Source organism: Eriocheir sinensis, chromosome 8, assembly GCF_024679095.1.
Source record: "Eriocheir sinensis breed Jianghai 21 chromosome 8, ASM2467909v1, whole genome shotgun sequence".
Classification (NCBI taxonomy): domain Eukaryota; kingdom Metazoa; phylum Arthropoda; class Malacostraca; order Decapoda; family Varunidae; genus Eriocheir; species Eriocheir sinensis.
Window position 1 is genome coordinate 3,507,443 of NC_066516.1, and position 19,610 is coordinate 3,527,052.

Consider the following 19,610-nt stretch of genomic DNA (forward strand, 5'->3'; position numbering starts at 1 on the left):
ATCCGCTACTGGACTTATTTGCATGTTAGGGACGTGATTCAATAGTTTTCTTAGACGTGAGGAAGCAGTAGACATAGAAGAGTTGGTAGATGTCTTCCCACAGCCCCAGGACAGCCCTTTAAGAAATAAATAGACGTGTAGACAGCCTCCGAGGCTCCGAGATGCCCCGCCCACCGCCTCCCCAGCGAAGTTGAACTTATTTTTTCTTTTAAGCTCAGCTATAAGTTAAACTTGAGATTCAGTGGAGCTTTTAAGTTAAAGATTGTGATTAATTGTAAATTCGGGCCCTGGCCTTTCTACATGTTAGGAGCGTGATACAGGGCTTTCCTTAAACGTGAGGAAACTTTAGGCATAGAGGCTGATAGAGCAGTAAGTAGTGGTCTTCCCATAACCACAGAACCGCTCTTAAAGAAATAAATAGACGCGTCCCGCCTCATCTCTCTGCTAAGTCGCTTCTTCCACGTATCTCCCCACATCCTGTCCTGCTTGGGAGTTACCAGTCTGCTCTATTCGGCACGTTGTATTCTTGGGTTTCTGGCTAAACATTGTCCCACTCACACCAATAACGGTTTCCAATCAAACAATGTATGATAAATTTAACTATTAATATAGGTTATACGGGCGGAAAGGAATGATATAGGCTCCGAAACCTCATTTGAGTGTCGCGTTTTGAAGTAGTCGTTCATCTGTCCTTTCCCTCCTTTGCCCCTTCGCATAATATTTCTATGGGTGTGATATTTCTTTCCTAAGGCCGAAAAGGAGATCAACTGAGTTTAAATAGGTGTGTTTTGGGGTTCATGGTACAGAAGAAGGGTCAAACTATCATCAGGGTCATAAAACTACCCCTGAAAATGCCTCAAACTCTTACGAAAGCCTTGTCAAACGCAGGGTCGTAATAATTTCTTGGGGCTAGGGGTTTTATAGCTACCCCCAAATATTTCCTATATCGACATCATAACGCCCCTAAAAGTGCCCCCCTTCCCCCCACCTCATGGACATATGGGGTCGTATTACAAGACATTTCGCCGTCCAAGAACACATATTTAACAAGGCTTTCGTAAGAGTGGTGGGCATTTCCAGGGGTAGTTTTATGACCCTGGTGGTAGTGTGAGTCTTCTTCTGTACCGTGAACCTAAAGAAACACCTATTTGACAAGGCTTTCGTGGGAGTTGTGGGCATTTCCAGGGGTAGTTTTATGACCCTGGTGGTAGTGTGAGTCTTCTTCTGTACCGTGAACCTAAAGAAACACCTATTTGACAAGGCTTTCGTGGGAGTTGTGGGCATTTCCAGGGGTAGTTTTATGACCCTGGTGGTAGTGTGAGTCCTCTTCTGTACCATGAACCTGAAAAAAACACCCATTGGAACCTGACTGACCCCCGCTTTGACCTTTAGAAATGACTGATGTGAGGAGCGAGTGTCTTATAATACCAACAATGATGCCCTAGCTCTAGCCCCCTCAAAAGCTGCCAAAATTACGGGCCTGCCGATTTCCACCTCTATCTTCTCAGTTCCACCACAACCATCACCGCCACTACCACGAGCAACACCACCAGCATTCTCATTCTCCCTAATCATCATCACCTTCTTCGACCTCCTATAGCAACCTTTTCCACCTTCACCTTCTCATCACCATCACCACTATCACCACTAACACCATACCATACCATACCACCACCACCACCATTCTTACTCCCTCATCATCATCACCGTCTTCATCCTCCCACCTTCACCTCCTCATCACCATCACCACCACTATTACCGCTATCACCACATAACATACCACCCCCACCCTCTCTTATCCCTTCCACTTCTAGCCCCCCTCACCTCCCCCCTCCTCGTCATCCACGCCCCCAGACTGTCGGTTTCTGCGCGGCGGTGGGCCTCTGCTTCGCTCTCATCAACGTGGACACGGTGAAGGAGGCGCTGGCCGGCTCCTACGTGAACTACTGCAACGCGGTCAGCCTCAACATGACTGAGGAGCGGCTGAAGATGGTGGAGAGTGTCATCAGCATAGAGGGATTCATAGGCAGTGAGTACAGAGATTTGCATAGATTTACATAGATATTCAGACCATTCAGAGCAGACATAGGGATGGATAGAGGGAGTCATTGGGAGTAAGTTGAGAGATTTATATAGGTTTACAGAGATTTTAAAGCCATATATAGGGATAGGGAGATTTATTGGGAGAGAGAGAGAGAGAGAGAGAGAGAGAGAGAGAGAGAGAGAGAGAGAGAGAGAGAGAGAGAGAGAGAGAGAGAGAGAGAGAGAGAGAGAGAGAGAGAGAGAGAGAGAGAGAGAGAGAGAGAGAGAGAGAGAGAGAGAGAGAGAGAGAGAGAGAGAGAGAGAGAGAGAGAGAGAGAGAGAGAGAGAGAGAGAGAGAGAGAGAGAGAGAGAGAGAGAGAGAGAGAGAGAGAGAGAGAGAGAGAGAGAGGAAATAAAGATGTGTAATAAAAAGGAGAGTGTGTATGTTATAGTTGGTAAGGGCAGTCATTATCACCATCACAACTACCACTACTACTGCTACTACCTACTACTACTATTGCAGATATGAACACCATCCTGATCGTGTGCCTCGTCTTCTACATCGTATACTCCTTCGCCGCCTTGTTCCTCACCTACGGAGCCTGCACGGTAAGACGAGAGACCCCTCTTTGTCATCTTCCTCCTCGTCTTTCTCTTTTTCTCATCAGTGTCTTCCTCTGCCTTTTCCTTCCTCTTCTTTTTTCTCTTTCTCCAATTCTTTCTATACAGTCTTCTTTCTCCTCGTTTTCCTTTTCCTCCTCCTTCTCCTTCCTCCTCTTCTTTTTTCTCTACCTCCAATTCTTTCTATATAGTCTTCTTTCTCCTCGTTTTCTACGAAAAGCAAATAGCGTGTGACATCAAAACAAACTCAAAAATATTCTTCACATACATCAGATCGAAAAAGAAAGTAAAATCCAATATTGGTCCCCTGACAGATGAGACTGGATCTGTAACTCAGGACAGTAAACGGATGGTCAGAATCCTCAACAGTAACTTCGCATCCGTATTCACAGTCGAGGACATCGAAACCATTCCCGAGAGCCCTGACCCGTCGAGTGAGATCACGCCCCTGGAAACTGACACAATATGCGACCAAGAAGTTAAAAAGTATTTGGACAAACTCGACACGAACAAGTCAACAGGACCTGACGGTTTGTCACCACGGTTATTAAAAGAGCTTAAACAACAAATACTTCAGCCACTCACTAGCATATTCAACCAGTCTGTTAAATTGAACAAGGTCCCGGAAGACTGGAAGATGGCGAACGTAACACCGATTTTCAAAAAAGGAGACAAAAGCGTTGCATTAAACTACAGGCCCATAAGTTTGACATCAGTGGCAGGAAAAATACTCGAAAAGATTATTAGAGACAAACTTGCCAAGTTTCTAGAAGACAATAGTGTAATCTCCGACACCCAGCATGGCTTCAGAAACAAGCGCTCCTGCCTAACAAATTTATTAGACTTCTTCCAAGGTATATATAATAACTGGGATGCCCACATCCCCAGTGATGTTATATACCTGGACTTTCAGAAAGCCTTCGACAAGGTACCGCACGAGCGACTCCTTAAGAAACTGCACTCGGCGGGCATTGGAGCCAATCTGATCGCGTGGATAAGAGATTGGCTCACCAGCAGAAAACAACGAGTGCTACTTAACGGACAGCCTTCCGAGTGGCTCCCATTCACTAGTGGAGTGCCTCAAGGGTCAGTGCTGGGACCCATTCCCTTCATCATATATATCAACGACCTCGAATCAGGATTGAAATCGACAATATCGAAATTTGCTGATGACACCAAGGTGGGTGGAAAGGCCCTCACAAAGACCGACTGCGAAATCATTCAGAAAGACCTCAATCACATTATCGAATGGTCGGAAAAATGGCAAATGTCCCTTAATGTTGACAAATGCAAAGTCATGCACATTGGGTCCAGAAATATTAACCACACATACATCATGAATGGGAAACCTCTTGGGGTCACTATCAGCAGTGACCTGAAAACGCGAATCACTGTAAAAAAGCCTACAACAAAGCCAACACTATGCTCGGGTTCATAGCGAGGAACTTCGAGTGTAAAACGCCAGACGTGATGCTATCATTGAATAATTCCATGGTAAGACCGCACCTCGAGAATGCAGTACAGTTCTGGTCTCCTAATTACAGAAAGGACATTGCTTTACTGGAAAGGATTCAACGACGCGCCACAAAGATGATTCCAACCTTAAGGGCTCAACCGTACGAGGAACGACTCAAGCGACTCAATCTCTTTACATTGGAGAAAAGGCGCCTGCGAGGGTATATGCTTCAAGTCTTCAAGTATCTGAAAAACTTCAATAACGTCGATTACCCCAAATTCTTTGAACTGCAAACCTACCTAAGAACTAGAAATAACGGCTTACCCATTCAGTCGAGTCGATGTAACACAGACATCGGAAGGAGTTTCTTTTCAAACCGAGTCATTCGTCACTGGAATAATCTTCCTTCAGAAGTAGTAAATGCGAATACCATCAACTCCTTCAAATATAGAATCGACCGTCACCTCGCTGCGTCAGGAGTGAACTGAATATTGAGGTACATATTTTCAGACAGATTGCAGCAAGACCTCAACCTATATTCATATAATTCTCCCCCACAACCTAGATTGCAAGTAGCGTAAGTCAACAATAGAGTACAGCAACAGTTAATGTCCGCATGACAGGTGGAGTGAGGTGTGGGTGCAGTAAGGTGACAGGTTACTGGTGCCGTGCCTAGTACCGCCGGTAAAACGAGGATCAAGCCTCTACCTGTGCCCCTGAACCTACACCTCACCCACCGTGTGTATTGGGGGGGATTCTGGGGCTGCCCTATGTAGGCCACTCGTCCTCTCCCAGTCTTCGTGTATTTCTATGTCTTGTATCTGTTCCTCAATATCGAGGTGCTTTTCATCTGCTCCTCAATGTCGAGGTGCTTTCATCTGCTCCCCAGGCCCCAAGTGGCTGTCGAGCAGATTAAATCACCAAAGCGGGCAACCACGTAATGAGCCAATAGGCTTTCTGTTGCTTGCATTTCCATGTTTCCATGTTTCTCTTTCCTCCTCTTCTTTTTTACTCTACCTCCAATTCCTTCTATTTTTTTTTTTTTTTTAATGTCTTGGCCTATTGCGCCGGTAGGTTTCTTCCCGGTGGATCCTGATGGTCGGTCCAAGGCTTCTTCCCGGTGGGGCCTGATGGTCGGCCCAGCCCGTTCTGGCGCAGGCGAGTGTTTATAGTGGCGCCATCTTGCACTGGCTCATGCTGCCCTCCCGGAGCTCATCTTTAATCCTAAGATCTAGAGTCCGGGTTGATAGGTGGTCTTCTAGACAGCATGTGGGTAGTTTTAAGCCACTCGGCGGCGGCTGAAAAATCCCAGCTTGGTGGCACCGGTCGGGGATTGAACTCGCGTCCTCCTGAACGCGGGGCCGTCTCGCTATCTGTTCAGCCACCGCCTCCCTTTCTCTTCGTCCTCTTTCTCCTCCTCCCCCTCCTTCTTCTCCTTCTTCCTTTTCTTTTTCTCTTTCTCCATTCTTTCTATATAGTCTTCTTTCTCCTCGTCCTCTTCTTCCTCTTCCTCCTCCCTCCTCCTTTTCTTTTTTGTCTTTTTCCATTTCTTTCTATATAATCTTTCTCCTCGTTCTTCTCGGCGTCCTCCTCCTCCTCCTCCTCCCTGTGTTTGGGGGTATAAGAATTCCACCACCGTGTTCCCTGCGTGTCGTAAAAGGCGACTAAAAGGGACTTCTTTCTTTCTCTCTGAACTATTACCTTTTTTGTTTTTCCTTCCTATGGGTAGTGTATCCAAGGGTTGCCACCCTCCCTTACACTTTTGAGGACACATCCTTTCCTTTCTCTCCATTCTACAGGTATTCTACCCAGCCTCTAGTCTCAGTCTTCCTCCGATGTTTCTCTCACTATCCCGGGAGGTTCTCGTCACTTCGGAGTCTTCGCGGCGGTGTTCTTTTTTTCTGCGGAAGTCCTCGGAGCACACCTGGTGACAGGTGCCTTGGGCCAGGGCCCGCAAGGCTTGTGCTTGAAGGGGGACACATGTTGTGATGCTCTTGGGTGGCTGACTCCTTTCTCTCTACCCAGTGTGGGTGATGGGTAACCACGCCGGCCCCAGTCTTTTTGGGACAAAGCTCAAGGACAAATTCGACCGGGTTGACAAGGTTGTAGCTTCAAATCCGAAGGCTCATCACTCATAATGGCCAATTTCTGTTTTTTTCTGGCCCTGCGGAGGTCTCCATACCTTTATTTTCCTGGGGGACTGGGAAACCGCAGTATCTCTTTTCTATGCATTTAACTTTTTAAATTGTATTATGGTGACACCCTTAAGTTTTACAGTAACTGTGCTATATTTGCTTTTATTGTCAGTCAAGAAATTGCTAATTCAAAATGCCGTCCAACCTGAGAGATTGCGAAGTATGTTGCTGGAGGTTCGCTCCTCAGTATTTTAGAAACTCCTCTGCTTGTCGCCTTTGTGTTAGCGACCGTAAGTACGACGATTTGAAAATGAAATATGACATTCTAGAAAAACAACACGAATACCTGAAGGAGTTTGTTGCGGCTATCATAGTTGTGCCGCAGGCTAGCGACACTGGCCCTGCTTTGCCCAACCCGACCGTACCGACCTATGCCCAAGTCACGAGAAATCCGAGTACCGAAGCACCTGATGACGGTTTCATTCCTGAAAGGAATGGAGCCAGGCCTTATACGCCAAGAAAAATGTTGCAACTTACGACCTTCAATCGATTTGATATTTTACAGGAGAAAGTTGATGAAGAACACGAAACCCGGTTAATTGGCGATTCAATGATCAGAGGTCAGTTAACAGAATTTTGCGGTCGTGCTTCATATGAGAAACGTAAGCGCATGTGTTTCCCCGCTATAGATGTAGATGGCATCACTGCGGCGCGCGACGATGTTATGACCGGCTCAGACCAAAACTCACTGTTCATCATCCATGTCGGAACGAATGACGTAAAGGCCAATTAGTCCGAGAGCTAGCTACGGGTGATTTTACCCCAACGAGCCCAGAAGATATAATGCTCTAACTTGGTTAAGTTTATCACCGACAATTGAAAAAGGTTTGTCAGCTGCTTCAACTCGGGTGGGTGTTGCCCCCAGGGGGTGCCAAAATACCCCTTTTTGAGGTTGATTTTACTTTTCAAACTATACACTTCAAACTTTGTATATAAAACTATGTATTTATTCTTAATAATATGGCGATATAACTCACAGAATATTTAAGGGGGATGAAGGGGTCAGCTGCCCTTAAAAAGACCCTAAAAGTGTTGGATTTTACCCCAAAAGCTACACGAATCATATTCACTCAGTATAATGATAAAATGCAGTAGATATGAATCTACTAATAACTGACACTATTTCTCAGTGGTAAAAGGGGGTCAGCTGACCTCCAAATTTTGCCCTTGGAGGTCACCTGACCACATCTTACCACCTGATAATGTTGTCAGTTTTAGTCTCATTATCAATTTGGACAGATTAACTCTGTGCTACTGCATTTTGGTACGTGTAGCTCTTGGGGTAAGACATTTTTACCCAAGGGCCAAAATCAGACCTAATTTGGAGGCAGCTGACCCCTTTACCACCGAGAAATAGTGTCAGTTATTAGTAGATTCATATCTACTGCATTTATCATTATACTGAGTGAATATGATTCATGTAGCTTTTGGGGTAAAATCCAACACTTTTAGGGTCTTTTAGGGCAGCTGACCCTTCATCCCCTTAAATATTCTGTGAGTTATATCATATTATTAAGAATAAATACATAGTTTTATATACAAAGTTTGAAGTGTATAGTTTGAAAAGTAAAATCAACCTCAAAAGGTATTTTGGCACCTGGGGCAACACCCACCCAGTTGAAGCAGCTGACAAACCTTTTTCAATTGTCGGTGATAAACTTAACCAAGTTAGAGCATTATATCTTCTGGGCTCGTTGGGGTAAAATCACCCGTAGCTAGCTCTCGGACTAAATCGTTCAGAAGAATTAATGGAAAAATATCGTAGACTGATCCGACAATTCAAGGAAAACAACAACAACAACATAATGATATCTGGTATCCTCCCGCGGATGAGAGAAAGTAACGCTTTTTACAGTAAAGCCTTCAGGACAAACAACCGACTAAAGTCATTATGTGCTCAAGAAAATGTCGAGTTTGTGAACTTTTGGAATAACTTTTATACTGCAAATGACTTGTACGAACGCGATGGTGTGCACCTAAATCCCGTCGGGGCGGTTAGACTTGGAAGACTTCTTAGTGAGCAGGTGTCACTTTTCAGAGCAAAAAGAAAAAAACCAGCGAACCCCGATAGAGAACGCCACGTAAACAATCAAAGGACCATCAACCAATCCCACCATGACCATATGAAAGCGTGTTACGCAAACGCCCGCAGCATTCGAAATAATTTCATAGATCTGGAAGAACTTCCTGCAACGGAAAACTTCCACATTATCGCCGTCGCGGAGTCATGGTTGAATACAAATAACAGAGATTTTTTGGGGGGAATTTAACTTACCCGGCAATTCAATTTTTCTTTGCGACAGAGAAAACAAAGTTGGTGGTGGTGTCATCTTATATATTCGTGCTGGTTTAAATGCACGTGTTATCAATGTAGAAAGAATAAATAATATAGACACCGTTTTCGTAGAAAAAAAAAAAAACGTTCAAGTAAATTAATTATTGGCATTGTTTATAGACCTCCAAACCAAGCAACTGAAATAGACAGAAAACTGTTCGAACAAATTTCTGACTTATTATATGAAATCAATTTGCAGCTGTAATTATGGAAGACTTTAACTTACCAGTAAAGAGTTGGGGAGACACGTTAGCTATATACTCAGGTCACGATCTATAGGGTACAGTAACTTATTAGAAAGTGCGCTTTATCAGCATGAACATAAACCAACTCGCGAAAATAACATCCTCGATCTTGTTTTCACAACTAAAGAAAGCCTAGTTAAAGAACTGAACTTATTCAGCTTATCAAAGCGCAGGCTAAGAGGTGACCTTATAGAAGTGTTCAAAATGTGCAAGGGATTCGACAACGTTACTGTTTATGATTATTTTAGTCTCTCAAGTGTAACAAGAAACAATGGATACAAAATAACGAGGAGGCGTTTCAACTCAAATGAATCAAAGCACTTCTTCTTCAACCGTGTCATCAATGTATGGAATGGTCTGCCTCAAAACGTCGTCGAAAGCGAAACTATTTGCACGTTCAAAAACCGACTAGACAAATATTTAGAAGCTAACCCGAACATCCGTTATTTTGCTCCGGTCTAACAGAAAGCAGTGTTAGCTTAGTTGTCGTGTATGATCTTCCTTCTGTCCATGTAAAATTCCATTGTAGTTTTTCTATACTACATGGTATTCTTCCTTTTTTTGCCAGCTTCGGCTGGAGGGACTTGAGGGAGGGGAGGAGCCTTCGCCTTTGCTGTCCTGTGTCTCTGACTCGTAGATTAGAGTAGATGGTAGCAACAACAAACAACCCAGTTAGGACCAATAGGTTTGTTGCTGTTTGCTTTTCCTTTGTACTCTTCCTCCTCCCAGTTCTCCTCCAATATTCTCTTTCTTAGCCTCTTTTTTCTCCTTTTCTTTCTCCCTTTAAAGTTGCCTCTACATAATTTAAGTGTTCTTAGTAATGTTTGAAGGGGAACAAAGGTGTTGGGTACAAGTACATTAGTTATGGTAATTACGTCTTGGCGTGGCCGTCTGTTTGGGCTTGAGAGGTAGAAGGCAAATGAAAGGCAGGACATAAATATGAGTGTGAATGAATAAATAGTGTGTTACTGGTTCCACTATTTAACTACTACTTTTCTGCTACTGCTACTACTACTATTACTACTTCTGTTACTGCTACTACTACTACTACTTTTTTTTAAAAAACCTACTACGGGCCACCAACTATAAGATTTGCTATGTGAGCGGTATATTTTATCATCTCCTTTCACAAAGCAATTCATTATTACCCGCCAATGACTGTGGCCGACAACCATCTTTATTTAATATTACAAACTTTACTAAACATTTTATTTTTAAGCTAACAGAGCTTGTGGTTGATACGACTATCAACCACCGTCGCCTCAAAGTCCAGGTCAGCAATGCGGGTGGTTTTGGGTGCAGGTGACCTGGTTCCTCTCAGGCAGACCAAGGCTGACCTCAGGAGGGAGAAGGACAGCCTGCATCTCATCCAGGCGACCACACTGCTTCTTGGCTGTTATTTCTTATCCGCCAGTGTTTCGGCGAGTCTTGCGTAAAGCTCTGCGCCCTTGGTCCCATCCCTCCTGCCGTCGTGAATACTACCGGGGTGAAGGAGCCCTGGTCCACATTCTGTATTCTTTCTTCATATGCTCTGTTCTTCTCTTGTTCGTTTCTTCTGTGGGCTGCATCAAGGGTCAGGTCTCTGTGGCAATGGGCCATGGGATCAAAGATCCTTATATCAAAGTATGCCCTTTGTCCACGAGTCCAAAACCCTCTGGCGCTAACATCCACTCGTGCTTCGTTCGAAACATTAGCGGTGCGTCTGGCGAGGTGTTCGCCTTGCAGAGGGAGCAGCATGGGTTCCACAGTCACGTCGTGGCAGACTTCTTTCAGCATCTGAGCTGTTACGTCTCTTACTTCATCATGTATCATGCAGACGAAACCTCCTCTCTTGCATGTCATGGCATGATTTTGGTTGAAGGGTGAGCCACAGTTACACATGTTTGGGAGCCCATCCACTGGCCAGCCATACCTGAGGGCAAGGGCATCAGTGAATTCTTTTCTGTTTAAGTTGAAGCCTTTTGCCCTGATAGGTAGTGTGGTTAGCCAGTTTGAAGCGCCCACTTCCTGTGCAATATCTGTCCTCCTCCTTGTGTCTTCTGGGAGTTCTCTCATTAGGTCACTCAGAGTGTCTCTCTGTTTTCCTTCTCTGTTTATGGAGATTTCATTCCTTAGTGACCTAATATCTTGAGGGTTGTCTTCACCCCTTTCATTTTGATTGGTAATATATCCGGTCAAGGAGGCTGTGATTCGGATTGAGTTCCCGAATTCAGACTCAGCCAGATTTGCGGTTGGTGATGCCGAGCCCACCCATTCTTGGCGGCAACTCAGCAATCTTCTCTCCTGGTAACTGGGACATCTCCAATTTGCTATAGCGGGTATGAAGGTGTTTCTGATAGGATCTTAAATATGTTTTATTAACGGAGATACTTCAGGAACTGTCCTCATGAGGTAGTTCCTTTTATTGACACCGTACGTAAATGCTGCGTAGGCTGCCTGCAGTTCTGTTTGGCGATCTCGCTCAGTCTCTGCAGTTCGGACTCCCAGCGCTTTACAGCCGTTTTCACATATTCGGTTCTGTTTTCAGCTGTTCCAATGGCTGCCCCAGGTGTCTTTCTCCAGTCACTGACAGTTTCACGTTACTGCCCTGGAATGCTGTTTGGCCCGATCGTATGCCTCTGGTTTTACAATCACCACAGACTTCGTGGCGTTGGTAAGGTACCCTAAATTAGGGCCATGTTCAATGACTAGGTCCCACAATTTCCTGAGGTCTGCAGAATTACCTACACCGGTGAGGTAATCCGCATACGCCACCTGTTTGACGTTGGTGTTTTCATGGCGGATGATGTCCTGCAGCTTCATCATTCCCAGGGCAAACATTGCCCCGGGTGGTGCCCTCTGAGGATTGTATGGCCACCGGGTCTCCAAGTCGTTGGTCATTATGACTGCTGATGAACAGTCTGGCAGGTTCCTTGTATGTATTTTCAATATATTGGGCGAATATAGGGCACTTGATTTTGATGTTGTGCAGTGCTGTTTCCCTATTGATGTTGTTGAACGCATTTGCAGCGTCCACCATCAGCACCGCCTCGCATTCTGGGTCTTCGAACATTCTCCTGACAGCGTGAATGGCCGCTTCACACCCAGCCTGCTGACCCGCACACACTTGGAGGTTTCACACAGCCTTACTCACTTCGTCAGTCACCAACTCCATGACAGCCTAGCCTCTGATCCACCTGAGCACCTCCCCTATCCCGATGGGGCGACAGCCTGTTTTTTATCCAGCGGGATGAGCCGGCAGGCCATCAAAGGCTCGAGGTGTTGGCAATTCTCTGACGCCAATTTTCTTGCTAGGGCGGCTATTGCGTCGCGAAGATCCACAGCTGGATTACCAAAGATGTTCTTACTGAGGAGGTGTTTCCACCCTTGGGCATCCAAGCCTGATGGTCCAGCCGCTCCCTGCGTGTGAAGGGCGTGCTTCAGATCACGTCACCGCTAATATGGTCGAAGACAACTCGATGCGGTGGGGTGTAGTCTCCAAGGAACTTCATTTCTGGGTGTGCAGGTCTAGCATCTGGATGCTTGTCCTTGAGGATCTGGCGTGTCTCTTCCGTCATGGGAAGGACTCCCGCTGCCTCATCTTCTATTGACAGTGATCTAGTTGCCATGGCCACTTTGCCTTGTCTCATCTTGTCAGCAAAGTTTCTAGCCCTGTCGTTACTGTCCTTCTTGCGACTGTTACGTCTGCCTAGTCTCTCCTGCAGTGTTTTAGCCTCGTCAAGTAGCTTCCGGACGTCCCCTTTCCTCCACAGCTCCATTCTTCTTTGTACCGCCTTCACGTCCTCAGATTGTTTCGACTTTTTGTGAGTCCGTTGGCATATGAGGTGCGGTAGTATGGCCAGAATCTTTAAAGCGTAGGGGGCGATTTGCGTGGAGTTGTTGTACGCTCTAATGAGGTAGGTTTTCTCCTCTATCAAGGTTTTGGTGGCGTTACATCTCGGGGCCTCAAATACGTTATTGGGAGAAAACGTTACCACATGATTGTAAGCGTCTCGCTCCCACCCCTCTGTCTCCTCGAGTGTCCACCTCTGCCAGAAGCGGAGCTCGCGCGAGGCATCCTCACCCTGGTCACCTTGCCCTTGTCTCTCGCCACCTGCACCCGCTCCACCTGATATCTCCAGCGCCTTCATTGGCCTGTCCACCCAGCACCACTTGTGGTTGCTCCCCATTTCCCACATCCTGCCGTTGATTGTTTGGGTTTCGACAATCTCCACCTCTCTTACAGTTCACACAGGGCTGGCCTCGTCTTACGCACGAGCATTGAACACAGTTTTGATTTCGAGACGAACAAATGCAACATTGAGGGGGCTCCATTTCGGTGCCATTATGCATGCTAGTGTATCTTAGTTGCTATTTGTGGTGATGAATAGAGCAATAGTAGTAGACCCCACTTTTACTCTTGTCTCCCCCCATATACCTACACACAGACATACACTTACATATGCTTACTCTACCTTTACGATAATATTAGAATGATTGTTTATTTTTCCACTACCATTGCTCCTCGCCAACACTTTACAATTTTACTAATGCACCTGACCCTACACATTAAAGTTGAGTAGTAGTAGTAGTAGTGATATCATTACCAGCAGTTCGCCGAGTCAGATACTCTGTGTTTTAGGCTGCGTTTACACCAAGCACGTCGCGTCCCGTCACGTCACGTCACGTCACGTCAGGTGAAAAATAGAACCAGCTCTATATATGACTTGACGCGACGCGACGCGGCGTGACGTGACGTGACTGGACGGAACCGGTGTAAACGCATTTTTCAAATATCCATACAAATCAGTGTTAAACTGGGGTGGCGATTCATGACTTGACGTGACGTGACGTGACGTGACGGGACGCGACGTGCTTGGTGTAAACGCAGCCTTATGGACCTCAGGCGGGGGTGGGAAGTTACTGGGCAGCGGGGCGGGGTTAGCAGGGACCCGGGAAGTGAGGGGATGTGCGTGGGTAGCGTTAGGGGTGGGGGTGGGGGCTGTTACTGTTTGCCCTCGGTCTTGAAAACTGACCCACCTCCGCCCATCCCGACACGCCTGCCAGAACTCACCACTCCCCTATAAATCACTGACATTTAATCTATTTGACATACTGAGAAAATATATTGGATGATGTACATGGAAAAACTATAACTTGCTCTCTTCTCTCTCCTCTCTCTCTCCCTCTCTACTCTCACTCCCCTCCCCTCCTCCTCTACCTCTCTCCCCTCTTCTCCACTCTCTTTCCCTCCTTTCCCTCTCTCCCTCTTTCCCTCCCTCTTTCCCTCAGCTCTGCCTTCCAATTTTCCACCTTCCGGCCGTCCGCCACAGAGTCGAGCGTCGCTCACAAGCACCGAGGGGACGTGGGCCACTTGACCCAATATTTATCGTTACACCGATGTTTCTCACACTGCCGGCCAGCACACGGCCTCTCTCAAAAGCAGTAATTCATAATTAACACCTGCATCGTCAATGGCACCAGATTGCACTATATTTCGTTACGTTCACTGCACGTTCACGCGTACGAACTACTACTACTACTACTACTACTACTTCTACTGTTACTGCTGCTGCTGCTGGTGCTGCTACTACTACTACTACTACTACTACTGTTACTGCTGCTGTTGCTGCTGCTACTACTACTACCACCACTACTACTACTACTACTACTACTACTACTACTACTACTACTACTATTACTACTACGAGCCTCCATCTATTAGAGTTGCGTTGTGAGCGGTATATTCTCTCATATCCTTTCACAAAGCAATTCATTGGCCCCACCCCGCCAATGACTGTGGCCGACAACCATCTTTATTTAATATTACAAACTTTACTAAACATTTTATTTTTAAGCTAACAGAGCTTGTGGTTGATACGACTATCAACCACCGTCGCCTCAAAGTCCAGGTCAGCAATGCGGGTGGTTTTGGGTGCAGGTGACCTGGTTCCTCTCAGGCAGACCAAGGCTGACCTCAGGAGGGAGAAGGACAGCCTGCATCTCATCCAGGCGACCACACTGCTTCTTGGCTGTTGTTTCTTATCCGCCAGTGTTTCGGCGAGTCTTGCGTAGAAGCTCTGCGCCCTTGGTCCCATCCCTCCTGCCGTCGTGAATACTACCGGGGTGAAGGAGCCCTGGTCCACATTCTGTATTCTTTCTTCATATGCTCTGTTCTTCTCTTGTTCGTTTCTTCTGTGGGCTGCATCAAGGGTCAGGTCTCTGTGGCAATGGGCCATGGGATCAAAGATCCTTATGTCAAAATATGCCCTTGTCCACGAGTCCAAAATCCTCTGACGCTAACATCCACTCGTGCTTCGTTCGAAACATTAGCGGTTCGTCTGGCGAGGTGTTCGCCTTGCAGATGGAGCAACATGGGTTCTACAGTCACGTCGTGGCAGACTTCTTTCAGCATCTGAGCTGTTACGTCTCTTACTTCATCATGTCTCATGCAGACGAAACCTCCTCTCTTGCATGTCATGGCATGATTTTGGTTGAAGAGTGAGCCACAGTTACACATGTTTGGGAGCCCATCCACTGGCCAGCCATACCTGAGGGCAAGGGCATCAGTGAATTCTTTTTTGTTTAAGTTGAAGCCTTTTACCCTGATAGGTAGTGTGGTTAGCCAGTTTGAAGCGCCCACTTCCTGTGCAATATCTGTCCTCCTCCTTGTGTCTTCTGGGAGTTCTCTCATTAGGTCACTCAGAGTGTCTCTCTGTTTTCCTTCTCTGTTTATGGAGATTTCATTCCTTAGTGACCTAATATCTTGAGGGTTGTCTTCTCCCCTTTCATTTTACTTATTCATATTACTACTACTACTACTACTACTACTACTACTACTACTACTATTACTGCTACTGTTACTACTGCTGTTGCTGCTACTACTACTACTACAACTACTACTATTACTACCTCTACAACTACTTCCCTTCACCTCCAAACCTAACCTTCTCCTTCACCACCACCACTACTACCACCACGCCCTCCCACAGAACATCCGGTCGTTGTTGCTGCCGTGGTTGGCCGTGGAGGTCGTCCCCTTTGGCGTGCAGGTGGGGGCGGTCGTCGTCCTCTTCGTGTACGGCAGGGACGACCCCACGCTGTCCAGGGGCGGTGTCTACATCGTGGCGGGGCTCATTAACATCGTGGCCTTTGGTGAGTTGACGACCACCTTGATACGACCCGCTTTTGTATTGGTATGACCCTCCTCCTATAGTTTTATTTAGGTATGGTATCTCATGTGTGGTGTCTCTTTAGGTATGGTACGGTATCTCTTTAGGTATGATACCGTATCTCTGTTTTGGTACGACCCCACCTTTTAATTATCTTCAGGTATGACCCCCCTTGTCTTTTTGTGGTATAATTTTATTTACAGTACAAGTTTCTTTCGTATCTTCTTGCCTTCTCTCGCCTAATGCGCACACTTTCGTCAATCCCTTCAATATCAATAATCCATAATTCCTCTTTTCAATGCACGATAAAGAATAACCGGTGGTCCATCGAAAGTAGGTTATTTACATCAACGCCTGCTTTGTAAACATACATGGACGAACCTCAAATCCACTGTTGGAGGTCTTCGCCTATTGGTCAACTGCCAGGCGGGGAGTGTCGGCTGGCGTCGCCCAAAGTCGATATTCCTATAGTTCCCATTGTTCTTATATAGGTATTTGTGTCGCCCTTCTTGTACGCGCGGCAGAGGTGATCATCGTGGTGTAGAGAGGAGCATTGAAGCCCTGATTGTTAATTTATTGATAGTTGTAGTTAGTTTTAATTAATTATGTGATAATTTACATGATCTCGGGGTTTGCAGTGTGGGAGGGTGTTGGATGGGAAGGATGGTGGAGAGAGAAGCATTAGAGGCCCTCAAGAGTGGTCTTCAGGTCCAAGTTATTAATTTACTGATAGTGTTAGCGTACAAGGTGTTGGAGGGCATGTTAATAGGGGCCGAGAGGAGCATTGGTTTTCAAGCCATTCATTGATATATTAGTTAATTTTGTGACACGTAGCATAACCTAAAGGAATGCAGTGCGGCAGGGTGTTCGAATCTGTTAGAAGGTGTAGTGAGGTTGCTCCGTCCTTGCTCGCCGCTGACTCCGTCACTCCGTCACGCCGTGGGCCGTATTACTAAACACTTCTTCGCTCTAGTACACATATTTGACAAGGCTTTCGTAGGAGTTGTGGGCATTTCCAGGAGTAGTTTTATGACCCTGGTGGTAGTTTGGCTCTTCTCTGTACCGTGAACATAAAGAAACACTCATTAGAACCCAATCGATCCCCTCTTTGACCTTTAGAAATACTGATGTGAGAAGCGAAAGTGTCTTATAATACCGAGCCCTTCTCTGGTTGCAGTGTTCCACGTGTACTGGTGGCTGTGTCCCGTGGCGCTGTACCAGGCCCTGGGCGAGGAGGACGGCGGCAGGACCACCATGGTACAGCCGCTGGTTCACCCCTCGCACCCCATGTACCCCGCCGTCTTCATGAAGTACTAGGCGGAGGAATGAGGAGGAGGATGAAGAAGGTCGATGTAGAAGGATAGAGGAGAGAGAAAGATGAGATGATGAAAAGATAATGAGGAAAGGCATATTTAATGGGAGAGTTTATTAATGTTTAATTAATAATATGTTTAATTAAATGTAGTGTTCTGATGATGGTGATAGTGGTGGTGATGATAGTGGTGTTGATGGTTATTATATTGTAAAAGTGTTACTACTACTACTACTACTACTACTACTATTACTACGCCTATGGAATAGAAGGGAGGAAAATATGCAATAATTGTAATTGTTAGTGTGTTCTGGAAAAAGTGCAATATTTATTTGTTTTCATTAGATGTCTCAAAGCGGATTGGCCCGCGGTGTTATGGACTCGCTCAGCACGAGTATATGGCGTTGTCGATGCCTGTGAAGAAAGAAGATCTAAAATTTTAAATCGCTTTTGCCCCCTGTCTTGCCCTATGGCTGAGACATGGACACTGAATTGCGACTTGAAGAGGTGGACGGATGCCTTTTGTAATAAGTGCCTTCGCAGAATCATGGGATATCGCTGGAGCGACTTTGTGTCAAACCTGCGACTACTCCATGAATCTGATTCGAGGCTTATTACCCGCATAGTCTGTGAATACCAACTCCGGCTATACGGGGATGTGGCACGCTGCCCAGAAGCCGACCCTTCTTTTCGGGCTGTGGAAGAGGCCAAGGGTACGCCCACAGAGTTCGTGGCATGAGCAGGTCGATAGATCCTGCCGGGAGGTATTTAATTTAGGATGGGAAGGGGGCAGTATAAAGAAGAAAGTAATATGTTTATTTTATGTGTTGAGGGATGTCCACACTCCACAGTGCCTTATTGTGCAGAAACCAGTGTATACATTTCTATGAGGTGTTGTTTTAGGTCATTTAGGCCAGAATTTAGCGTGATAGACAACCCCTAGTTAATGGGTTAGCAAAATGTTGTTGTATCTCGTAGCTTAAGTAACCTTCTTGGATGAACTTAAAAAAAAAAGAACTATGGGACGAAATGAGATGTTGTCATGTATTAGATACTTTATTATCAGCCTTTATTGTGCTGAGTAACCTGATTATAGTTTTAAAATAATAAAACAGAGAGAAAAGGTAAAAGATAGGACAGAAGGAGACATAGGCAAGCATTAGATATTTAGTCATAAGTTTATGTTGTGCCTAATAAGTTTTTGCAATAGAGCAAGCAAGATAATATGTAGGACACGAATGAAGCAGTTTACGATGCTTTGGCAGAAGATAGAAAAAAAAAATGGATAAAATATTAGACAATGATACTTAGCCAGGCATTAGATATTTTATTATAAGCTTACAAGCCTTACATTGTGCCTCATAGTCTAATAAGTGATTTAGAAACAATAAATAGAAAAAAAAATATAGGACAATAAGATGTGATCAAACATTAGAGCTTTTATAAAAAGCTTCCATTGTATTACGTTGCATAATATCAGTTTTTTGCAATAAGAAAGAAAAGGATATAGGAAAGTAGTAAGTTTGTTTTCATTTTATCACTGTGAAGAAAAGTATTGGAGAGAACACGATTTATATATATATATATATATATATATATATATATATATATATATATATATATATATATATATATATATATATATATATATATATATATATATATATATATATATATATATATATATATATATATATAGGCGGTGGCTGAGTCGTCAAAGTAACGGCCTCGTGTTCAGGAGGACGCGAGTTCAATCCGCCTTGGTGCCACCAAGCTGGGATTTTCAGCCGCCGCCGAGTGGCTTAAAACTCCCCACATGCTGTCCAGAAGACCACCTATCAACCCGGACTCTAGATTCTAGGATCAAAGATTAGCTCTGGGAGGGCAGCATGAGCCAATGCAAGATGGCGCCACTATAAACACTCGCCTGCGCCAGAACGGGCTGGGCCGACCATCAGGCCCTACCGGGAAGAAGCCTTGGACCGACCGTCAGGATCCACCGGGAAGAAGCCTACCGGCGCAACAGGCTGCAATGTAAACAAAAAAAATATATATATATATATATATATATATATATATATATATATATATATATATATATATATATATATATATATATATATATATATATATATATATATATATATATATATATATATATATATATATATATATATATATATATATATATATATATATATGGGCAGGATTTCAAACGTGATAGTCAGTTCAATGTTTCTCTTTCGAAATAGTCCTATTCTCTTTTGTCAATT

General features: G+C 45.0%; 1 protein-coding gene across 1 annotated transcript; it reads left to right on the forward strand.

Annotated features, from left to right (window-relative positions):
- The first annotated feature begins 161 nt into the window (after positions 1-161).
- LOC126995332 (protocadherin-15-like) lies at positions 162-18,733 on the forward strand. The gene is made up of 5 exons (XM_050854811.1): positions 162-189; positions 1,601-2,029; positions 2,546-2,631; positions 15,846-16,008; positions 17,203-18,733. Exons 1-5 carry the CDS (start codon positions 162-164, stop codon positions 17,340-17,342), a joined length of 846 nt encoding a protein of 281 aa, XP_050710768.1. The 3' UTR covers positions 17,343-18,733.
- The last annotated feature ends 877 nt before the right edge of the window (positions 18,734-19,610 follow it).

Coding starts and splice junctions, on each gene's coding strand:
- LOC126995332 (XM_050854811.1), top strand. CDS start 162: ATGCCCCGCCCACCGCCTCCCCAGCGAA. Junction 2,030..2,545: donor CATAGAGGGATTCATAGGCA/GTGAGTACAGAG, acceptor CTACTATTGCAG/ATATGAACACCATCCTGATC. Junction 2,632..15,845: donor TCACCTACGGAGCCTGCACG/GTAAGACGAGAG, acceptor GCCCTCCCACAG/AACATCCGGTCGTTGTTGCT.